Source organism: Marmota monax, unplaced genomic scaffold (genome assembly GCF_021218885.2).
Source record: "Marmota monax isolate L192 unplaced genomic scaffold, Marmota_monax_Labrador192_F-V1.1 WCK01_AAM20220418_F8-fsc00096, whole genome shotgun sequence".
Taxonomy (NCBI): Eukaryota; Metazoa; Chordata; class Mammalia; order Rodentia; family Sciuridae; genus Marmota; species Marmota monax.
The window spans coordinates 1167810-1187845 of NW_026695236.1; the positions used below are offsets into that span (position 1 = coordinate 1167810).

At 34.2% G+C, this 20036-nt stretch overlaps 1 protein-coding gene across 5 annotated transcripts in view; it reads left to right on the forward strand.

Moving 5' to 3' along the window:
* The first annotated feature begins 548 nt into the window (after positions 1 to 548).
* The window catches only part of Nox4 (NADPH oxidase 4), a 174260-nt gene continuing 154772 nt past the window's right edge, over positions 549 to 20036 (forward strand). The window contains exons 1-2 of one of the 5 annotated variants that reach the window (XM_046439393.2): positions 549 to 771; positions 1379 to 1474. In XM_046439393.2, the coding sequence (XP_046295349.1) occupies positions 715 to 771; positions 1379 to 1474 (153 nt within the window). In that variant the 5' untranslated portion in view covers positions 549 to 714. Of the gene's footprint in view, positions 772 to 1378; positions 1475 to 6658; positions 7176 to 9998; positions 10074 to 20036 lie in introns of those variants that run through there. The other 4 variants (XM_046439394.2, XM_046439395.2, XM_058577350.1 and 1 more) reach the window with 4 other exon arrangements.

Genomic DNA, 20036 nt, shown 5'->3' on the forward strand with positions numbered 1-20036 from the left:
TTTTGGAGAGGGCAAACAACCAGTCCAAAACTAGGTGTGTGTGTTTTGTTCCTGTGGTGAGTGTGCCGCATTTGTGATGTGTATGGGGCAGGTGTGGGGAGTGTATGGCGTGTGTGGTGTGTGTGGGGGGTATTGTGTGAATATTTGAGTGTGCATGTGGTGTGCGTGGTATGTGTGTGTGTGTGTGTGTGTGTGTGTGTGTGGTGTGACTGTGGTGCTGGGTGTGTATGAGTGTGTGTACTGTGTATGTGTGATTCTGATTGTGTATGTGTGTGGGGGCTGAGTGTGTGTGTGTGTGTGCGTGCACGCGGGCTCCAGGGTGTAGCGAGTGCCCCCACTTTTAGCATGACTATCAGGCTCCACTTCTTGGTTGGTGTTTCGGCACTGGGCAGACTGAGCCTGCAACTGCGGGGGACGCCTCCAAGTTCCACCCGGGACATCCTGAACAGCAGCAGCCACAACAGCAGACTGAGCGCAGACAAAGGGGCTGGCGCGAGCGCAGACGGTGCGGCCGCCGGGGCAGCGGGCCGGGCGGGTGGGAGCGGGCGCACACCCCGCCCGGGCTGGCTCGGCGCCGGGCCCCGACTTCACTCAGTCTTTGACCCTCGGTTCTCCCGCCCCCCGCGGGCCGCACCGCTGTAACCGTTGTCCAGGCAGTCGCTTGCTCCTTTTCGGGGCCGCAGGCAAAGAGCGCAGCACCGTGGGGCCTGCGGCATGGCTGTGTCCTGGAGGAGCTGGCTGGCCAACGAAGGGGTTAAACACCTCTGCCTGGTAGGATGGCGGGCCGGGCGCTCGCGTTCGGTCTCTCCCGCAGCTAGTTTGATTCATTCCCTGAGCGTGGGCGGGTGGGAAGTTGGAAGTGGAAGTTAGATTCGAACAGTTTCAACTAACAAAACTTTACAATGTTAAAACCTGGAGATGATAACGACCCCCTCCCCCAACCCCCATGCATGGGAACTTTCCTACACACTGATGAGCGGATGTGAAGGAGGGGAGAAGCAATTACTTTAAGTGAACACAGCTTTCTCTTAACCCTTTAAACATGTTTGCCCCCATTGGTTTTTTCTGGGGTTGCTTGCGTTTTACTTAGGACATGGTGATATGGTGATGTCACTAATTTCTTAATCTTATTTTGTATTTCAAAGATCATTTAGCTGACCCGTTTGCCACCCAAAGCTTATCTCAGGTGAAGGGCCTGGATCCAGATTTATTTATGAGCGCTTTTCAACTTTCTGACCAATTAAGAAAGTCTTCTGCATTTTTTCATTGAGATTGCATTGAAAACTCTGTGTCCGAACAATGGACTTGTGGTTTCATTCATCAAGTGATGCCTTTTTAAAAATTTTGTTTTTTCTCTCCCTTTGTCTGATTGGTTTAGCTCATTTGGCTGTCTCTGAATGTCCTGCTTTTCTGGAAAACCTTCCTGCTGTACAACCAAGGACCAGAGTATCACTACCTCCACCAGATGCTGGGTGTAAGTGGGACTTGGGTAACCTGGTGCAGTGGCTTTAATTCAGCAGAACTTGGTCAGTTCTTCCATTTATCAAAGAAACCTTTGTTGTACACTTTGAAAAAGTTGTTGATCTCTAAAGTGGTCAAATTTCTTGATTTATCTTTACACTTGTCTAGAATAGAACGATTAACTCTTTTTAAGAACCAAAGGTATTATCTGCTAAAGTGAAATGAATGAATCTGCCAGAGGCTATTAGAGCCTGAGAAGGGTTGCTACTTTTTGCAAGCTGCAAAATGCCCTGAAGGATTTGCTATACTAGGAGAACCAACTGATGACAGGCTTTTAGTTTGCACTTATCAAGGCTTTCATCCTTCCCATAAGCTTATCCAGAGGATTTCTGCACTGTTTCTTTTACTGACAGTTTTCACAAAGTATGTGTCTAATGAGGGTATTCTTTCTGTGTAGTTCTCAGCTGCTGGCTTTAAGTTAGTGGCTGATCATGGCTCTAGAATACTGGTCTAATATGAGGATAATATTGTGAAAAACTTTGCTCTGATTTATTCACTTTGAAATTCTTTCCTTTCCCTTTTCTGTTTCTGATCTCATTATTCCTTCTTATCCTCTTCCTACCTAACCTCTTAACAAAAGACAGTGTCACTGATGGCATCTTACTTTGTATAAGGAGACTATATTTTCTAAGCAACAAGCAAAAATTATAAAATATATTGCAAGGTCTTAGGTCACCTGAACAAGCAGATTTTGTCATTCCTTCTCATTGAGGAAGAAAACACATTCAAAAGAGGAAATGTATCACTTTGTTTTTCATAATTTCATTGCAATTTTAATATTAGTTCAATGAATTCTGTAGAACCAGCTCTCCCTTTCATGTTTTACATGTATAGACTTTACTTTTTAATCCTAGCATCTCAATGATTGGCAAGTGTTAAGCCTGCAATAAGTTGCAGCTGAATTAATGATTGATATTTTTATTGTGTAACCAAAGTACTATTTTTCATAATCTATTGCCACACTATCTTTTTAAAGCTTAATGCCTAGGTTTTTAGCTAATGGGTTAAGAGAGTCTCAAAAACAAACTCATTTTATTAGAAATTCTAAAATCTGAACAATTCTTTCTTTCTTTTATTCAACAATGTAGAAACTATCCTCAAACCTATGCTTTTCAAATGCATGCATGAAGAGTAAAGCCCCATCCCTCAAATTGCTTGCAATCTAATGGAAAACCAACAAGTAAATAATTATAATTCAATAAACAAGAAATCTTCTGTACTAAAACATAAGATCTGCTAGCCTTTCCTTATTTTGTTTCCTGGAAATTTGTTATTTGATGTGAATTAATGAGCAGGAGGTTTTCCAGTGGGAAATTTATTATATAACTTGTTGAGCAACATGGAGAAAACTCTTGAGAGTAAAATTTGTTCTGGATTAAGAGGGTATTTGTGGCAATATAAAATCTTAAGAATTGGAGAGTTATTGCAATAACTTGAAAAGACATAACTGCACTTTGGATTTGAACTTTGTGACCCAGCATAAGCCAAAACAATAATTTAAAAGGAAACTAATTATGTTGGAAACCAAAAATTTTTGTAAACCAATTTTTGTCAACATGGATCCTGTGTAACTTTAAATATATGTTAGTGATAGGTCTGATAAAATTCAACATATATACATGCATGTGTGTGCATGTGTGCACCCTCACAGCCAAATAAATTTTAATATTTAATTTCAAATTATGTCTATTTTATTTTTTTAAAAAGTTTCCCACATTTTTATTGGTGTATTATAGTTGTATATATTGATGGGATTTGTTGTTATCTATTCATATATGCACCCTATATAACAATATAATTTGCCAATATCATTCCTTAGCACTTCCTTCCTCCCTCCCCACCTTCCACCCCTTGGTCCCTTTTCTTGACTGATCTCCTTTTGACTTTTAGGAGATCCACTCCTAGCTTTTTTTTTTTTTTCTTTATCCTCTCTAGTTTCTGCATATGAGAGAAAACATGACACTTGACCTTGTGAGTTTGACTTATTTTGCTTAACGTGGTGGTCTGCAAGTGCCGTAATTTTATTTTTCTTTATGACAGGCCAATAAAATTTTAAAACATTTCAAAATATGCTGCATCTCTGTACTTCCATTCCACTTGGTGCTTTTGTTTAAATGATACCAACAAGTTAGGAAGGTTCAAGAACTGCTGGCATATAGTAGGGGTTCAATAAACACTGATCAAGTGAATGAAGGAAGAGAGTGATAAAATGAACAAATGGAAGACTAGGAGCAAGGAGGGCAATGGGCAGACTGATAGGTCATTGTGAGTTAGTTTTCATAAAACTGAGCTGATTTTTAAACCATTTAGTAAGAATTTAACATTTTACCAAGAGTTCTTGTGGAAAGGAAAAATAATCTATGACTTCTAAATGTCTCCCCAGAAATTATAATTTTTTTCATTAATGTATCTAAACTTTTTGAAGTAGGTGTTTTAAAACTAAATGGTTCTTTTTAGTGAAAAAGTAACCCCTATAGTTTTGGTCTTAACTTCATGGAGGAATAATTTTATTTGTCCTAGGCATAACTTTTCTAATATTGTGATGGCTGTGATAGTTTCATAGAATAAGAATTTGCAGATGCTTTTCAAAATGCAACACACACACACACACACACACACACACACACATATATATATATATATATATATATATATATACAGTATAATAATACATAAAAATAATGAGTTACAATTATTTTTTAAGTAAATATTGCTGATGTCTGTGTTTTACAGCTTTAATGACTAAATATTATTAATATCTTACAGCAGAGCATATTAGATCTTATCAAGTAGTCAGACTTAAAATGATAGAATTGTAGAAATACTAAAGGGGACATAAGTATTCTGATTTTATTAATCACTTTTAGGTGAATTTTAGGTTCTCATGATACTATTTATGGAAATCAATTTGATTCTACCACTTTAAAACACAGATGGAAACAGTATATTCATTCGCTGAGAAATTTGATAATAGCATTAAATATAACGCTTGTTGCCATTCACCTGTAAAATGTACCTATAATAGTAACATTACTATGGTATTATGGGCTACAAGGATCCACAGAACATATCTTGTTTGTAGGAAGATACAGATATTGAGAAGTGTTGGCAAAGATCTCTGATTTGTATTGAAAACAATTATTATTCAACTATTTATTTATACATATGATATGCCAGACACTTTACAAATATTTTGTTTTAGCTTGGAAGCTATGCTCTGCACTTTACATTTGAGGATATACAGACCTAGGAAGCTGTGTGACTTGTTCTAAGGTCTGATGGTTACTGTCAGAAGTAGAATTTGAATGGAGTCCTTTCTTACCTCTTTGCTTTTCCCTCATAATACATATTTTTCTAAACTATTTCTCTTGCCTATCTCAAGAATGTAAACCACTGGTTAATACTATTCTTTATCCATACTGCCCAGTAGAAATACAATGCAAGACAAAATAAGAAGAAGACAGAGTCATTAATTCTAAAAATAAATTAAACCCAATATATCTAAAACATTATCACTTTAACAGGTAGTCATTACTAAAGAAATTAATGAGATACTTTACATGATTCCTTCTTATTAAATACTTGAAATTTATATTCAGGAAAGTTACAATTCAACCACTAAATTTTTAACAGGAACACCTTACCTACATTTAGGCTTCATAAAGTTTACAGTCAGAATTTTATCTAATAATACAAATGTGTATCAACTTTAAAATTTAAGTTTTTTGGAATCAGATGCAGTGGCATGTGCCTGTAGTCCCAGCTGAGACAGGAGAATCACTTGAGCCCAGGAGTCCAAGATCAGAATGGGAAACAGAGTGAGAAACTATCCTCCTTAACCACCCTCCCCCCGCAATTTTTTTTTAATTAATAAAATTAAACTAAACATTTAGTTCCTTTATAATGATAGACACATTTCACATACTGAATGGCCATGTATGGTCAGTGGCTTCCATTTTTGGCAGTTCAAGTACAAACTGTGGGGAGATTTATTCTTACTCTTGGCCACAATGCTTACTATTTTGCTTCAAAGCAAACAACTAGCCAGCTAAGTAGCCCAATAAAAAATACATTATGTTATGACTAGTTTTTTTTTTTTTTTTCTCCTCCTCTATAAATAAGAGTTGATATTGGAAGGGTGGTTGTGGACTTTAATTATTGGCATGAACTGTAAAAATCTCTGTCTTCTGCCTTGTCTTCTGAACTTTCTGGTGTTGGCAATTTTTAAGAATGAAGGGGAAATATTTAATTCTCAGAACAAGAGTGTTCATTACTATTTCTATATGACTGTTCTTATACCACAATTAAAGATTAAAAATTACTTTAGAATTGAAAGGGAAAATAAGACCTATAGTGCTAGAAGATAAAATAAAGGAGAGATAAATATGTTTTAGTAGTTTTTTTTCTTCTTTTTTAATGATCTTTCCCAGACTGGCCTTTTACAGACTGAGAGCAGCATGGTCATGGCTGGTTTATGCCTGAGTTAATATGCTAATCTGATTGTGTACTTCCTAGGAGATGTTTAATTATGACATGCTGTGAGTTTGGAATCTTAAAATTGGATAAGAAGAAAAGTCTTGAGGGGAAACCAAAACAAAACAAATACCCAAGCAAACAAAAAAATTGAACCGACCTCATGCACTCTTCCATTGCAGCTCTTTAAATAAAGGACGCCTTGGATTGCTTAAGATAAATAAGTTTTGATTTATTTATTTTAAGAAATGGAGATACAGTTACTTTTTACTCTAATAGAAAATGCTAATGTGCTGTTAGCAAACCTAAGAAATTTAATTTTTCCATTAAAAAATATGGTGGCATTCTAACTCAAAAATCAAGCACTCATATTCATGTTACCCATTTTTGAAATATATTTTGACATTTTTATAACTAGAGTATTATGTAATTGATATAAACATTTTAACTTTGGAAAAGAATGAATTTTGTGGTACAAGGTATGTGTGCCTTAGTTTCTTGGTTTTACATTTTTTTTTTTCTCTCCAAACTAACATTTGTATATGGACTATTCAATTTTAACCTATTCTCATAGTTTTAAGATGAGAATTAAAAATTCTTTGCTTTTTCCTCACATGTTTTTTTTTTTTTTTCTACCTGCTGTATGGACATGAAACTTTTTTCCTTTGGAAATCCTTTTTGAGATATCTATGTTATTTGAGAGAAAGTTATGAGCATTTAGGTTTTTTTCTAACTTTCTAGTGAAACACCAGGATGATGTTTCTTTGGTCAATCATTATTCTTTAGAAACATTAACTAATTTACCCTCTTATGAGTCCTAGAAGTGTATCATAACATTGTACAGAGACAGAAGTCTGATGTCATGTGAACTGCTTAAGGTTGAAGATTAGAATTTCTAGGCGAATGAACCTAGGATTTTAAGTCACTGTTGGTTTCACAGCTGGTCTGGGCAGCTTTAATTCTGCTGAGAAGGAAGGAATACATGCCTCCTGTGAATTTCTGAAGAAGGCTTGATCATTAACTCTTTCCTTTTATTGCACAGAATATAAAAGTCACTAGCCAGAATTAGCCAGGCACACATTGTGGTTTCTATTCAGGGGATATTTTAAACTGTTATTTTTGTTCATTTTTTCTTCTTAGTCTTTGCTAATTGAGCCAGGTGTTTTTCTGTTTATTGACAGGTGAGGTGGGTTTTAATACTTTGATGAAATCACAGTATATTTATCAATTTACAGTTGATAGCAATCCACAGAGTTTTAGACTTGGGAGTTTTGGTATCTTTAGAGTTTGTTTTTATTTTTCAAAATAGAAAAATAAGATCGAAGTTATTTTCTCACTATCACACACTGAATTAGTGGTTTCTTTACTATTTGGTCTATTGATTCTGTCTAAACCCCATGAAAAGTGGACTACTAGCTTTTTTTTTTTATGTGAAATGATATTTTAAAATGATCAGCAAGTTAAGAATTTAAGGAAAATTATTAATTTTCCCTCAATAAAAATATATTTTCAACATAATAAAGGTTTTTTTTTTTTTGAAGTTTTCATTTCCCTTAGATAAATTGTGAAGGAATTGCAAGACATTTTTACTTAGTTTTTGAGCTATTCATTTGTTTATTTATTTTTGATACTGGGGATTGAAGAGATACTTAACCACTTAGTCATGTCCCTGGTCCTTTTTTATATTTTTATTTACAGACAGGGTCTTGCTGAATTGCTTAGGGCCTCTCTAAATTGCAGAGTCTGTCTTTGAACCTCCTGGCTCAGCCTCCTTAGCTGCTGGGATTACACTGAGCTGCTGGGATTACACTGAGCTGCTGGGATTACAGGTGTGTGCTAACACACCCAGCCTATTTAGATAATTTTGATTTCACTATATTTATCAGCATTTGGGGGCTCAATATTTGATCTCTTTGTTTTCCGCCTAGTGTGTAATTCTCTTTTATCAATACCATTCCAAACAGCATAGATTGTCAGTTGAAATGAATTTCAGGCATTTTAAAATCACTTCCTTCATTTTGATATGAATAACATTAATGCTAATAGCAGACTTCATCAGTGAGGATTAAGTATTAGACATTATTCTAAGAGCTTTGCATTGATTAATTTACTTAATTGTGTGTGTGTGTGTGTGTGTGTGTGTGTGTGTGGTGCTGGGGATTGAACCCAGGGCCTTGTGCATGCAAGATAATCCTTAATCTTTTTATCTAATGTATGGAATAGATGATTTTGATTTTTTACTTTGCAACTGAGAAACTGAATTTGAGAGGGAGGTTCTATAACTTGCTAGTGAGTGACAGAGGCAGGAATCTAGCCTAAGGTCCTGGATCTAGAGTTTATATTCTTTTATTTTTTAATTTTACAAAAATTGTATAAATTTATTGTATTCAACATGATGTTTTGAAATATATAAGTATTATAAAATGACTGAATGGAGCTAATCAACATATACATTAATTACTTCACATACTTTTTAATTTTTTTTTTTTTTGGTAGTAAGACACTTAAAATCTTCAATTTTCAAGAATGTGACATTTTTACTTTATAGTCATCATAATGTACAATAGATCTCTTGAATTTATTTCTCCTAATTCAAATTTTGCATTCTTTGACTATTATCTCCCGACTTTACCCTACCTCTGCAACCACTGGTAACCACCATTGTGCTCTCTACTTCTAAGAATTCAACTTTGTTAGGTTCCACATATTAGGTGAGATGATGTTGTATTTGTCTTTCTGTGCCTGGCTTATTTTTCTTAACATCATGATGCCTTCCAGTTTCATCCATGTCAGTGTAAGTGGCAGGATTTCCTCCTTTTTAAAGATAGAAAAGTATTTCATTGTGTGCATATAAACCATATTTTCTTCATCCATGCATCATTGACAGAATTTTTATTCTGAATCATTGTGTTCTTCTGCCTCTATGCAACATAAATATTGAGTTGAATCATATAGAATGCCTTTTGATAGAACAGAACAATCAAATATTAGCAGTTTCATACAATTCAATCAAATAACAACTTTTACTATTTATTGATCACACACTATGTACCTGGTGCACTTCATGGCTCTTTATTTTTATAAGCTCAATTAATCCTTATATTTAATTAAATCCTTATAACCACTCTGAGGATAGAAATTATCACTTTTTATAGAATTGAGAAAGTGATTCTCAGCAGTAGATAACTTTCCCCAGCATGTACAGCTAAATGGAAGAGTCCAGTTTGAGCCCACCTCTGCTTGACACTGAACGCACGCCCTCAATCATCCTGCTGTTCCATGTGAGGTTCTTCAACAGTGTTAAAACCTGGAATTCTCTACTTTTGTCAAGTTATTATGTGTCGTAACACAATGGTCTGGCATGTGACTGTGTGTAGTCTGTATGTTTGTGAGGTTGCTTTAGTATATCTTACTAAGTACTTGATTAGACGTAAAGGTAAGAATATAATACATGGATTGTTTTTAAATCCAAGTCAGAACATGTATCTCAATTTCTTTCTACTATATTAGTTTGCCAGGACTGCCATAGCAAAGTACTACAGACTAGATGGCTTAAACAAAAGAAATTTATTTCTGCACAGTTTTGGAGGCTAGAAGTTAAGGCTCAAGTTGTCAGTGGAGTTTGTTCCTTTCATAGACCTCTTTCTTTGGCTTATACATGGCTCTCTTCTTCCTTTGTCTTCAAATGACCTTCATTCTGTGTGCATCTGTTTCCTAATCTCTTCTTCTAAGGACAATTAAAGTTGGATTAGGACCCATTCCAAGTATATCATTTAATCTTAATTGCCACTTTAAAGACTATCTCCAAATACAGTCACATTCTGAAGTATTGTACATCAAGACTTCGATATATGACTTTTGTTTTTTATGTTTTAATTTGTTCTAATTATACATGACAGTAGAATGCATTTTGACACATTAACATGTTTCTTAGTTTTCCTCTGGAAGTTAAGCATGAGTTTTGATGAATTAATTTGAGATTAATGTAGTTCTTTTTTCCTCAGTTGTAGAATCCCAGCTGAGCAGTAACATTCCAGAATGACATTGCATAAAATCCCTTCTCAGGCCTCCTTATGAAGGTATTGTGACATTCCAGATCAGTCATTTGTAGCATTTAAGTCTTAATCTTACCCTCAATTTTTTTTTGAACATTGTTTTACACACCTGTTTTACCCCTGCCATGTCCTCAAAGAAGGAAATCAAATAAATTAACACCCCCTGAGGAACAACATCAATATTTCATTTGGATTGCTTAACTCTTGGCATCAAACGTATGACTTAGGGAAATGACTCTTAGAGTAGGAACATGGTAAATATTGAGGAGTTATTTTATTTTGCACATTGCTGAGGCCAACAATAGTAATTGGAATTATAATCATAGTAGTCATGTTTGCTCTTCCCTGGGGAGCACTCAGCATGGAGGGAGAGGAGTCTGTAGAACTGTGATATGCTACAGAGACCTTAGGAATTGTTTTAGTCCATTTACCTTATCTGACAGATGGATTTAGTGTAATTAAATGCCTTCTTTATATACTCAGTGCAAAGCTGAATGGAGATGATAGGTATCCTAACTTCTGGCCAGCGTTTCTTCATGTCCATTGTCCTAAACATTATGTTAGTCACATAAATTGTTTTCAAATTGCCTAGGTAATTCTGGAGAGGAAAATCAGCTGGAATTTCTTATTGAAAAGATCATAGGTTTTGGAGCTATATGGATATGTGTTTGAATCATGGTTTAAGATGGTTTTCCCTTTATAAAACTAACAAATTAATTATCTGAGCCTAAGTTTAACTGATCTACTTGATGAAATAGATATTAAAGCTTACTCTTAGGTTATTAAAGATTACCTAAGAAAATTCAAGTGAAATGCCTGGAATATAGGCACTCAGAATATGATAGCCATTGCTATAAATATTCAATAGTAGTATTTGGTACTAATGGTATTTTACTATGAGTAGTTCTAAATAGCAATATCATAAATTGTTTATGTTTATAAGTGAACATATTAAAAGAAATTCAGAGACACTTGAAGATGGAAGGGATTTACTGATCATATAGTAAATGGCTGGTGGAACAGGGAGATGTATTCTTTACTCCATTATCATGGTGCTCACAAGGGTGCTTAACAAATATGTTTGATGATGATGTTGTATACTTGCTGGTCAGCTGAAGCTTTGGGTTCAGTTCTTTGGTTGACCTCTGGCTGCCTTTCAGATCCTTCCTGAGGGAATAAAGCTGTGTGTTATTGTTGGTCATTGGCACAAAGTTTTGGTGGCTTGGCCACAATTGTTGGTTGGAATTTCAGTTTGAGATGGAACATATTTCATTCAAAAAAGTATTAATATATTTTATTAATCTTCACTGAAGCTTAGAGTTTTCAAAAGTCAAACAAGGAAGTAATGTCTACCTTATGATATTGTTGTGAGTCTTATAAGTAAATTAAAATAAATGATAGAGCAACATCATTAACATCTCATGAGTCTGACATCATATATTCTATGTCAAAATCTTCACTATTCAACAAGTTAGGTCCTATTCATACGTAAGCTAAAGAACAGAATTTGCAAGTAATTTTCCAATTGATGAAAGTACTTAGCATGAAGCCTATTTCATAAAAGCAGCTTTAAAATGTCATCTTTCTTCTTTCCTTTATTTTACTCTGATCCTTAACAATCTTATATAATAATAATAATAATCTGTAAACTTCCTTTTCCCCAGTATGCTTTTTTTTACATGTCTTCCAGTCAGCATCTTATCCTGAGTTAACTCCTTGTTGTTCCATGTCATGACTTCAAAGTGAGTCAAAATACCCCCAGGAGAAAGTTGTGGAATGGAAAGTAAGATGTGCCAGTGGAGAAAACTGATGGGATAGGGTGATGGGTACTTTTACACCTCACTGATTTTTCTCAATCAAATTACTTTACAAGTAACTTTGGACCATTGAGTTTTGCCAATTCTCTTGGAGTTTAGCCATATGAACCCCCAAATCACATTTGTGAAGTCTGTTAAACTATAAAAACAAAAGGCCAAAGGACTCCCCTCTGATAGCTCAGAATATCTACAAGAAAAATCAAACACTTATCATCAGTGGTCTATATTAATGGGTTCCAACTGGAAAAAAAAATGTCTCATAGTAAACCACAAAAATGTAGAGCTCAAGGTGAATTTTCTTCCCCTACTTTAGAAATCCCATTTGCTGCTGAGAATTGTCTGTGTTCTATTTGTTAACCTCCTATGGTATTTTTCTATAGGGTGGGGATTGGCTTGGATTGTATAGAAACTATCACTAAACTTGCTGTTCAGTTAGTTTGATCCTGTGCTTTTTTAAAATAATCTGAGAGTTTGGGAATAGACTCAAGTGAAAGTTTTCTAGAGTTTAGTCTGCAGGTTCAGAATAGATAAACAAGGTTTTCTTAATTTTAGTTTGCTTAAAGAAAAATATCTTATATGGGTTTTAAATCATGAGTGTCATTCTTAAAGACGGAAATACATTTTAACTCATGAATTTTAGACATTAAATTTAATTTGCTAAAGTTCTTTATGACATACGTTCTGATTTTTGCTGAAACCAAGAGTTTTTTTATATCATATTTTCCTGAGCATGGACTGACTCTTCAAATTCCAAATATAGTAATACCTATGAAAATCAGGAGTATCAGTGGAATGATGTGATTTTGATGTGATATTGTGAAAGAACATGAATTGATCTAAGCGGACATGTTTATTTTGCCTCTTAACACATGTGTCTTTAAATAATTTATTAAAAATTTCAGTCTATTTTCTCAATTTTAAATTGAGGATTATGTTATTAAGTTTAACTACATGAACATTTAAATATTGAAACATTCTGACTTCCCAAATGGTAATTTAGTTTAACTCACAAGTAGTTATGAAAAGTTTATTCTAAGATCTTTATTATAGGGTTCTTTTTCTGGGAGAGGTGAGAGAAGGATTAAAATAAGGAAGACATGAATATGAGGTCCTCAAAAAGCATTATTCTATTCTATTCTAATAACAAATTATAGTAGATAAGTTAATGACAATACAAAGATTCATTACTTTCAAGAAAAATTTAGAGCTACGAAGGTTTTGATGTTGAATCCAGTTGTAAATGGATTTGCTAAAGTCTAAAAATTTCCAAAAATTAAAAAAAGAGGCCATCTTCTAATTTAATGTAAAACAAGAAATCTGAAGTTTGATTTTAACCTGGGCAATTTAATAAGACTCATGAAGTTACATAAAGGTCTGGGGATGTAACTCAGTGGTGGAGCACTCATCTAGCATGCATAAGAATATGAGTTCAGTCCCCATATTGAAGAAAAGAAGGAAGGAAGGAAGGAAGGAAAGAAAAAAAATAGACAACATTAAAGCATAGGTGCAGAAAGTGAAACAGATTTTAAAAAAATGTAAATAAGAATCAGAGCAATAACTTTCCCTAACTTTCTAAACTGTGAAGGTTAGTAAATAAGTGGTATCAACATCAAAGATCATCTAAATATTAAGAAGTTAGTGAATAGAGTGTTTCGATTTGGGTATGCAGAATGTTAGGATTTTCCTTACTGATATTTTAATATATGCTGAATACTTTGTTTTCAGAAATTATTTGCTAAATGTCATAACAACACATATGACAACCAAACAACAAGTTATATGGTATGACACCTATCACAAGGGAAACAGGCTAGATGATCTCCTATGTTTAGCCCCCACTTGATTAATAATAGTGTTCAAAAGTAGGTAACATTTGTTCTCATGCATCTCCATTCCCATTACCTAAGAGTTATTCCTTACAATACTTAGAACCCTTTTTATTTCCTAAATGGTCATAACATCACTCATTCTAATTTCTGCTTTCCCTTTACCCTGTCCCATTCTGTTGAACCCTGTGTTTTAAATTAGTATCTTTTCATTTATCAAAAATCTAAAGGGAAAGTTCGGCAGCTTAATGCTTGTCATCTGAAAGATTCCACCCTAAGCCATTAAAAATTTTCAAGATAATTTAAAAAAGCTATTCATGCATTTTCCACTATGAAAATAAACTATGCCATTATGGAAAAAAAAATGAAAAAATGCATAGAAACAGAAATGGAAATTTGCTTTATTTTATCAATATTTAAAGATAAAATTTTTATTTCCCATGTTTACTGTTAAGAATTTCCATTTTATTTTTTTAAGAAAATAATTTTATTATGGCTTTATCATATTTATTATGTAAAATTTTTTCATATTTATTATGTAAAATGGAGATATGCAAAAATAAACAAACCCAAAAGTCATTTATATCAACACTTAAACATAATCATTGCTGATATTTTGATGTATTTCCTAAGTAAATATTTTTTCTTTTTCTTTTTGGCACCAGGGATTGAACTCAGTGGCACTTGACCACTGAGCCACATCCCCAGCCCAATTTTGTATTATATTTACAGACAGGGTCTCATTGAGTTACATACTGCCTCACTGTTGCTGAGGCTGGCTTTGGACTCTCTATCCTTCTACCTCAGCCTCCTGAGCCACTGGAATTACAGGTGTGTGTTTTTTCTTTTTTTGATGTAGCAGTATAATCATCCAGAATAAACAGTTTTGTATTCTCCTTTTAAAAATATAGCTTTAATTGTTATAATAGATTTATCCATATCATCAAAAACTCATTGCTAAACATGTTATTTTTAATATTTCACTGAATAAATTAAAAACATGCTTTTGGCTTTCAGTATTTCACAGACAAAGACAATACAGTGAAAGATATTATTATACAGAACAACCTCTGTTTTTGAAATGATAGCCTTTGGATATTTAATTAGATTTCCAAAGTATATTAATTCATTAAAATTCATTATGACTTTTTATTGTTTATCCATTGAGTTCTTGATATTTCTTTGCTAAAATACACTAAATTTCAAAAATAAAACTACTTGCTTTTGTATATGAAATATTGATGACATAATAGAAAAAACTAGAAAGTCCCTTCTATGTCTGATAGGTAACAACTACATCTGTTTCATCTATGACTCTGTCTCTGTCTCTGTCTCTGTCTACATATTTAGTTTGACCAATTAAACTCATGAAGAGTTGGTCTGTATTTTCTAATGCTTTAACATATATGCATCAGAAGTTTAAATAAATAATCTGTACCAAACTATTTACTCATTTAGTCCTTCCTCACCAAGTACCTACTCTTAGGCCATTTTGTGGCGCTGAGTTCTTCCTCTTAAATTTATTTTCCCCTGCAAAAAGACTGAGAATTTTCTGATTCAAAGTTGAAAATCTTGATTAAAAGACATGGTGAATCATATGAAAAAAAAAAAAACATACAGACATGGTAAATTAACTAAATTGCAAGTATTTTGAGAACAGAGATTGAATTTAAAAGCAATTTTATAGATTCAACTAGGAAGACTTAATAAAAAACAGGATCAAGTTTAGAAGAGTAAATAGACAATATGTTTCAGAAGAATACAATTAGCACATATAAAAGAAGAATCTTCATATTTGTTATAATCTGAATGTGAGATTTCCCCCAAAATCTCATGTGTGAGACAATGCAAAAAGGTTGAGAGCAGAAATGATCAGGTTGTGAGAGTCTTAACCCAATTGGTGAACTAACCCCCTTATGGAATTAATGAGTGCTAATTGGAGGCAGGTGGGGCATGACTGGAGGAGGTGGGGGGCATTGGGCGTGGCTTTGAGGTATATATTTGTATCTGGCAAGTGGAGAACACTCTCTGCTTTGTGATTATCTTGTGAGCCACTTCTCTCTGCCACACTCTTCTGCCATGCTGTTCTGCATTACCTTGAGTCCTGAGGAATGGAGCTGGCCTTTTATGGACGTCTGAAATAAACTTTTGAGCCCTCAAATAAACTTTTCCTTCTCTAAAATTGTTCTGGTTAGATATTTTAGTCACAGCAGCTAAAAAGCTAAGACAACATTCAGTACAAGTGTCACTATGTGTCACTATGAATAGTTTGATAAAAATTCTGACCAGATTATGGGATATCATTACTAGGTGCATTGTTTACTCTGAAAATTTTCTGTATGCTTAGGCTACCAGTATGTGTATCTGTTTGGGCTTCCAGTTTTAGGATAAATGTTAAATTAACGTTAAATTAAAAATGGTTTAAAGATGAAGAATGAAGCAAGGTTTTGGAATGACTGTTTCTGATGAAGAATAGCTGAGAGGTGACTAAATACTCAGTAATTGTGATCAGATGTGCTGGACCCATGATGTGGGAGAAATGAGGCCTGTGTTCGATTTCAAGTCAACCATGCTCTGTAAAATAAATTTACTCCTCCCTGACTTTTCCACTGCACAGATAATTTCTGTTGAAGGAGGAAAGTATAAAAGTGATTAAAATCAAATGCTTTTTAACTCTTGAGGCTTTGTTGTGGGTGTTTGTGTGTGTGTGTGTGTGTGTGTGTGTGTGTAATCCTTTTGGTACCAGGGAATGAACTCAGGGACGCTGAACCATGGGTTCCCACTGAGCCACATCCTTAGCCCTTTTTTAGTTTTCATTTTGACACAGGATCTTGCTAAATTGTTTAGGGCCTCACCAAGTTGGCTTTGGACTTGAGATCCTCTTCCCTCAGCCTCTTGAGATGCTGGGATTATAGGCCTGTGCCACCGTGCCTTGAGCTTTGTTGTGTCTTAAAAAGGGGGAAAAGCTAAGGTGTGGTCATAAATACCAACATGTATAAAGGGTGTTACTTTATGTCATATTCAATAATAATGTTTCCTTAAAATATTTTATGATTTTAATAGCTTCATCTCTCAGTCCAATATAGTTTTTGATGCTCGTATAAAGGTTGTCTTCTTTTAAAATTATATTTTTTGACTGGTGAATAAAATGCTAATTTTAAAAGACTTTTTTTAGTTGTAGATGGATATAATATCTTTATTTATTCACTTATTTTTATGTGGTGCTGAGGATTGAACCTAGTTCCTCACACATGTGAGGCAAGTGATCTACCACTGAGCTATAGCCACAGCCCTGCTATTGGTTTTTAAATATCAATCTTATATCCAGCAAACTTTTGTATTTGGTTACTCAGTTTGCAGATTCTTCTTAGATTGCCATTTTTAATAAAATACAGTTTTATTTTTCTTCAAACAACAACAACAAAATGAAACAGCATTTAAGTGCTGAATTAAAAAAAAATCCATTTCAATAATATTTGTCAACCAAAGAGGTCAGACCATTTGCATTTGATAAATCTTTATCCTTTACCACAATTCTGTGAGGGAAAGCAAAGGTAATATTTATTATTGGAATCCAAGGACCTTGGTAGAAGCCACAGGTGTTAGCTGTGATAGAAATTTCATAGCTTTTCATCTAATGACCTGTTTGCCAGACAGTATTGCCTTTAGAAGGTCATGGACATGTTCACATGCAATTCTTAATTCTGTTGATGTTGAACTTTAACTTTGCCAGAGAAACACATAGTCTAGAAGTGAATATCTTGCCATCTGAGCATTTGGCATAGGAAAGACAACACAGACAATACTGGGACAGAAATATTGTGTTACGATATGGTTTTCTTTTCTGTCTGTAATAACTATATATCTTTCTGACTTCCAGTAGACTTTTGTAAGTAAAAGCCACATTCCTGTTGAAAATGGAAGGAATGCCATTTTTAGAAAGTATAGCAGAATGGAGGCATAAAACAGGAAATTTTGAGCTAAGTATTAGGAAATCTGGATATGTATTCAGGATGGACTCTCTACTTTTGTTGTTCACTTAGTTTTATGGGGGAAAAATTCCACTAGCTTTTTATTTACAACTGTTAAATTCATCTGGATATAGAGAGGTTTTGTTTGTTTGTTTTAAAGAAGTAATTCATAGATGAGAAGACAGGTCAACTCAAGTCAAAAATTATATCATAGTTAAAAGTCTCTAGGGCAGCCATTGGACAGACATCAGTTAGAATCATTTGTAATGAATTACACTTTATTATGGAAAGAACAGAAAGTCACCAACTTTAGGTTTTACTCCAAGAGCACTACAAGAGTAGTTAATTTTTTTTTTTCACTAGGAAATGATTACTTTTGTCATTAATTATTTTCTGCTTGCTTATGGCATGATTATCACTATTGCTTCTATATGAAGCTTTATCAAAATACATTATTGGCTTTTAAAGTAAGTTCTTTGCCAAAATGTAATTTTGTATTTTTATTTATTTATTTATTTATTGTTGTGATGCTGGGGATTGAACTATGGCATAACAAATGTTAAGCACATGCCATACCACTAAATTACATCCCAAGTACTCATGTTTTATTCTTAAATATAATTGTTCCCATGGAATAGTCAAATTCATAGCCCTATTATAATTTATTAATGATGAAAAGCAAACATTCAAATTAGAATGACAGGCTTTATAGATATATGAAAAAATTGTTCTGATTTTCTGCCATATATAATTTTGATTATGTTAAACATATTAAAAATTCCTACCATTGCCTTGGAAAATTGTATAATCTTCTTTTTGTGGTTGTCTATTTCTGTTCATATATTTGTCTCATGACTAATTTTCTTTGACTTTTTTTACTCAGAACATATTTTATCAAGAGTACTTTTGGATATAAATTTCCTTATTAGTGATCATGCACTTTAAAGTCCTCAAAAATAGGCAGTTTGGGCTTTGCCATTTGTCTGTATTGCCACTTGGTAATTTTTTAGGGGAGACAGGAGGTAAACAGGTAAACAATTACAATATAAAGAGTTAGGTGTCCTACGAGAGATATGGTAAAAGGTGAAAACAAATTACTGAGAGAGATGCTCACATCTGTTAGCATATGTGAAGAAGAGGGAAAATTTGAGGTGTAAGTGAGGGCAGGAAATGGGGTTCAGTTAATCTCAAACTGAACTGAGCCACATGACATAAAAGTATAGCCAAGTGGCCTGACAGTATGATAAAATCAATTTGATTTGTTTAAACCCATGGAATATGAGATGGGACAGAAAAAAAAAATTACTGGACTAGATGATATATGTAGTCTCATCAATGAGCTAGGGTGCCTATGGGATTTTTCTTCAAACTGAGCACTGCTCATTTCCTGAGCAAATCTTGATTGCCAGAATGACAGCAGGAGTGGAGGAGAGTAGGGGAATGTTTGCTATCTTTGAGCAATAAGATGGAAAGAGTAGGTCTTGAGTGCTGATCCTAGATCTGAGCCAGATTTCTTGGGTAGTCATGTTAAATATTCTCTTTTTTTGAACTAAGGATACTGAAGGATCATCTCTTAGGCTTATTTGTTCATCCATATTATAATTACTAAAAGTCTAGAACTTTTTTTTTTTTAATTCTTTAGAGGCAGATGAATGAAATGAAAGTTCAGCTTTCACACCTTTAATTTCAATGCCACCTTTCAGAGCTAAAGATGGAAAGACAGCATGGCAAGAGTGATCTGCAACAAACTATGTCATAACAGCATTTACATTCTGAAACTAGATCAGGTTTTTAGAGGGTTGGGAAATAGAATGATGATAATAACATCTGTTGACTTCTAACTACATTTAGGCACTGCACTGAATTCTATATTTGCTCACTTGATGTTTATACAACACTTTGGTATGAATTTGTTATTGTTGTTGTTATATTTTTCAGGTAAGGAAAATGAGACTGAGATAGGGAAAGAGAATTACCTAAGGCCACACAGCTAGTGGAGGGGCTTAGTTCACACTTACTTTTGTCTGCCATCAAATTATTCTAAAACAGTGACTACGAAGCCTGACCCGTACCTCAGACCTAAGAAGTCAGAATTTCAGAAAGTGTGGCAAAGATATGCTTGTTTTAAATTTTCTATCTGTAGTCAGATTTGGGAAGCCCTTGTGAAGATATGCATAAAATTACAGGAAAATATATTTTCTGGGGGGAAAATATAAGCAACTGTAAGAGTAAGAAAGTATTATGGGGTTGGGGTTGTAGCTCAGTGGCAGAGCACTTGCCTCACACTTGTGAGGCACTGGGTTCGATCCTCAGCACCACATAAAAATAAACAAACAAAATAAAGATATTGTGTTCATCTAATACTAAAAAAGA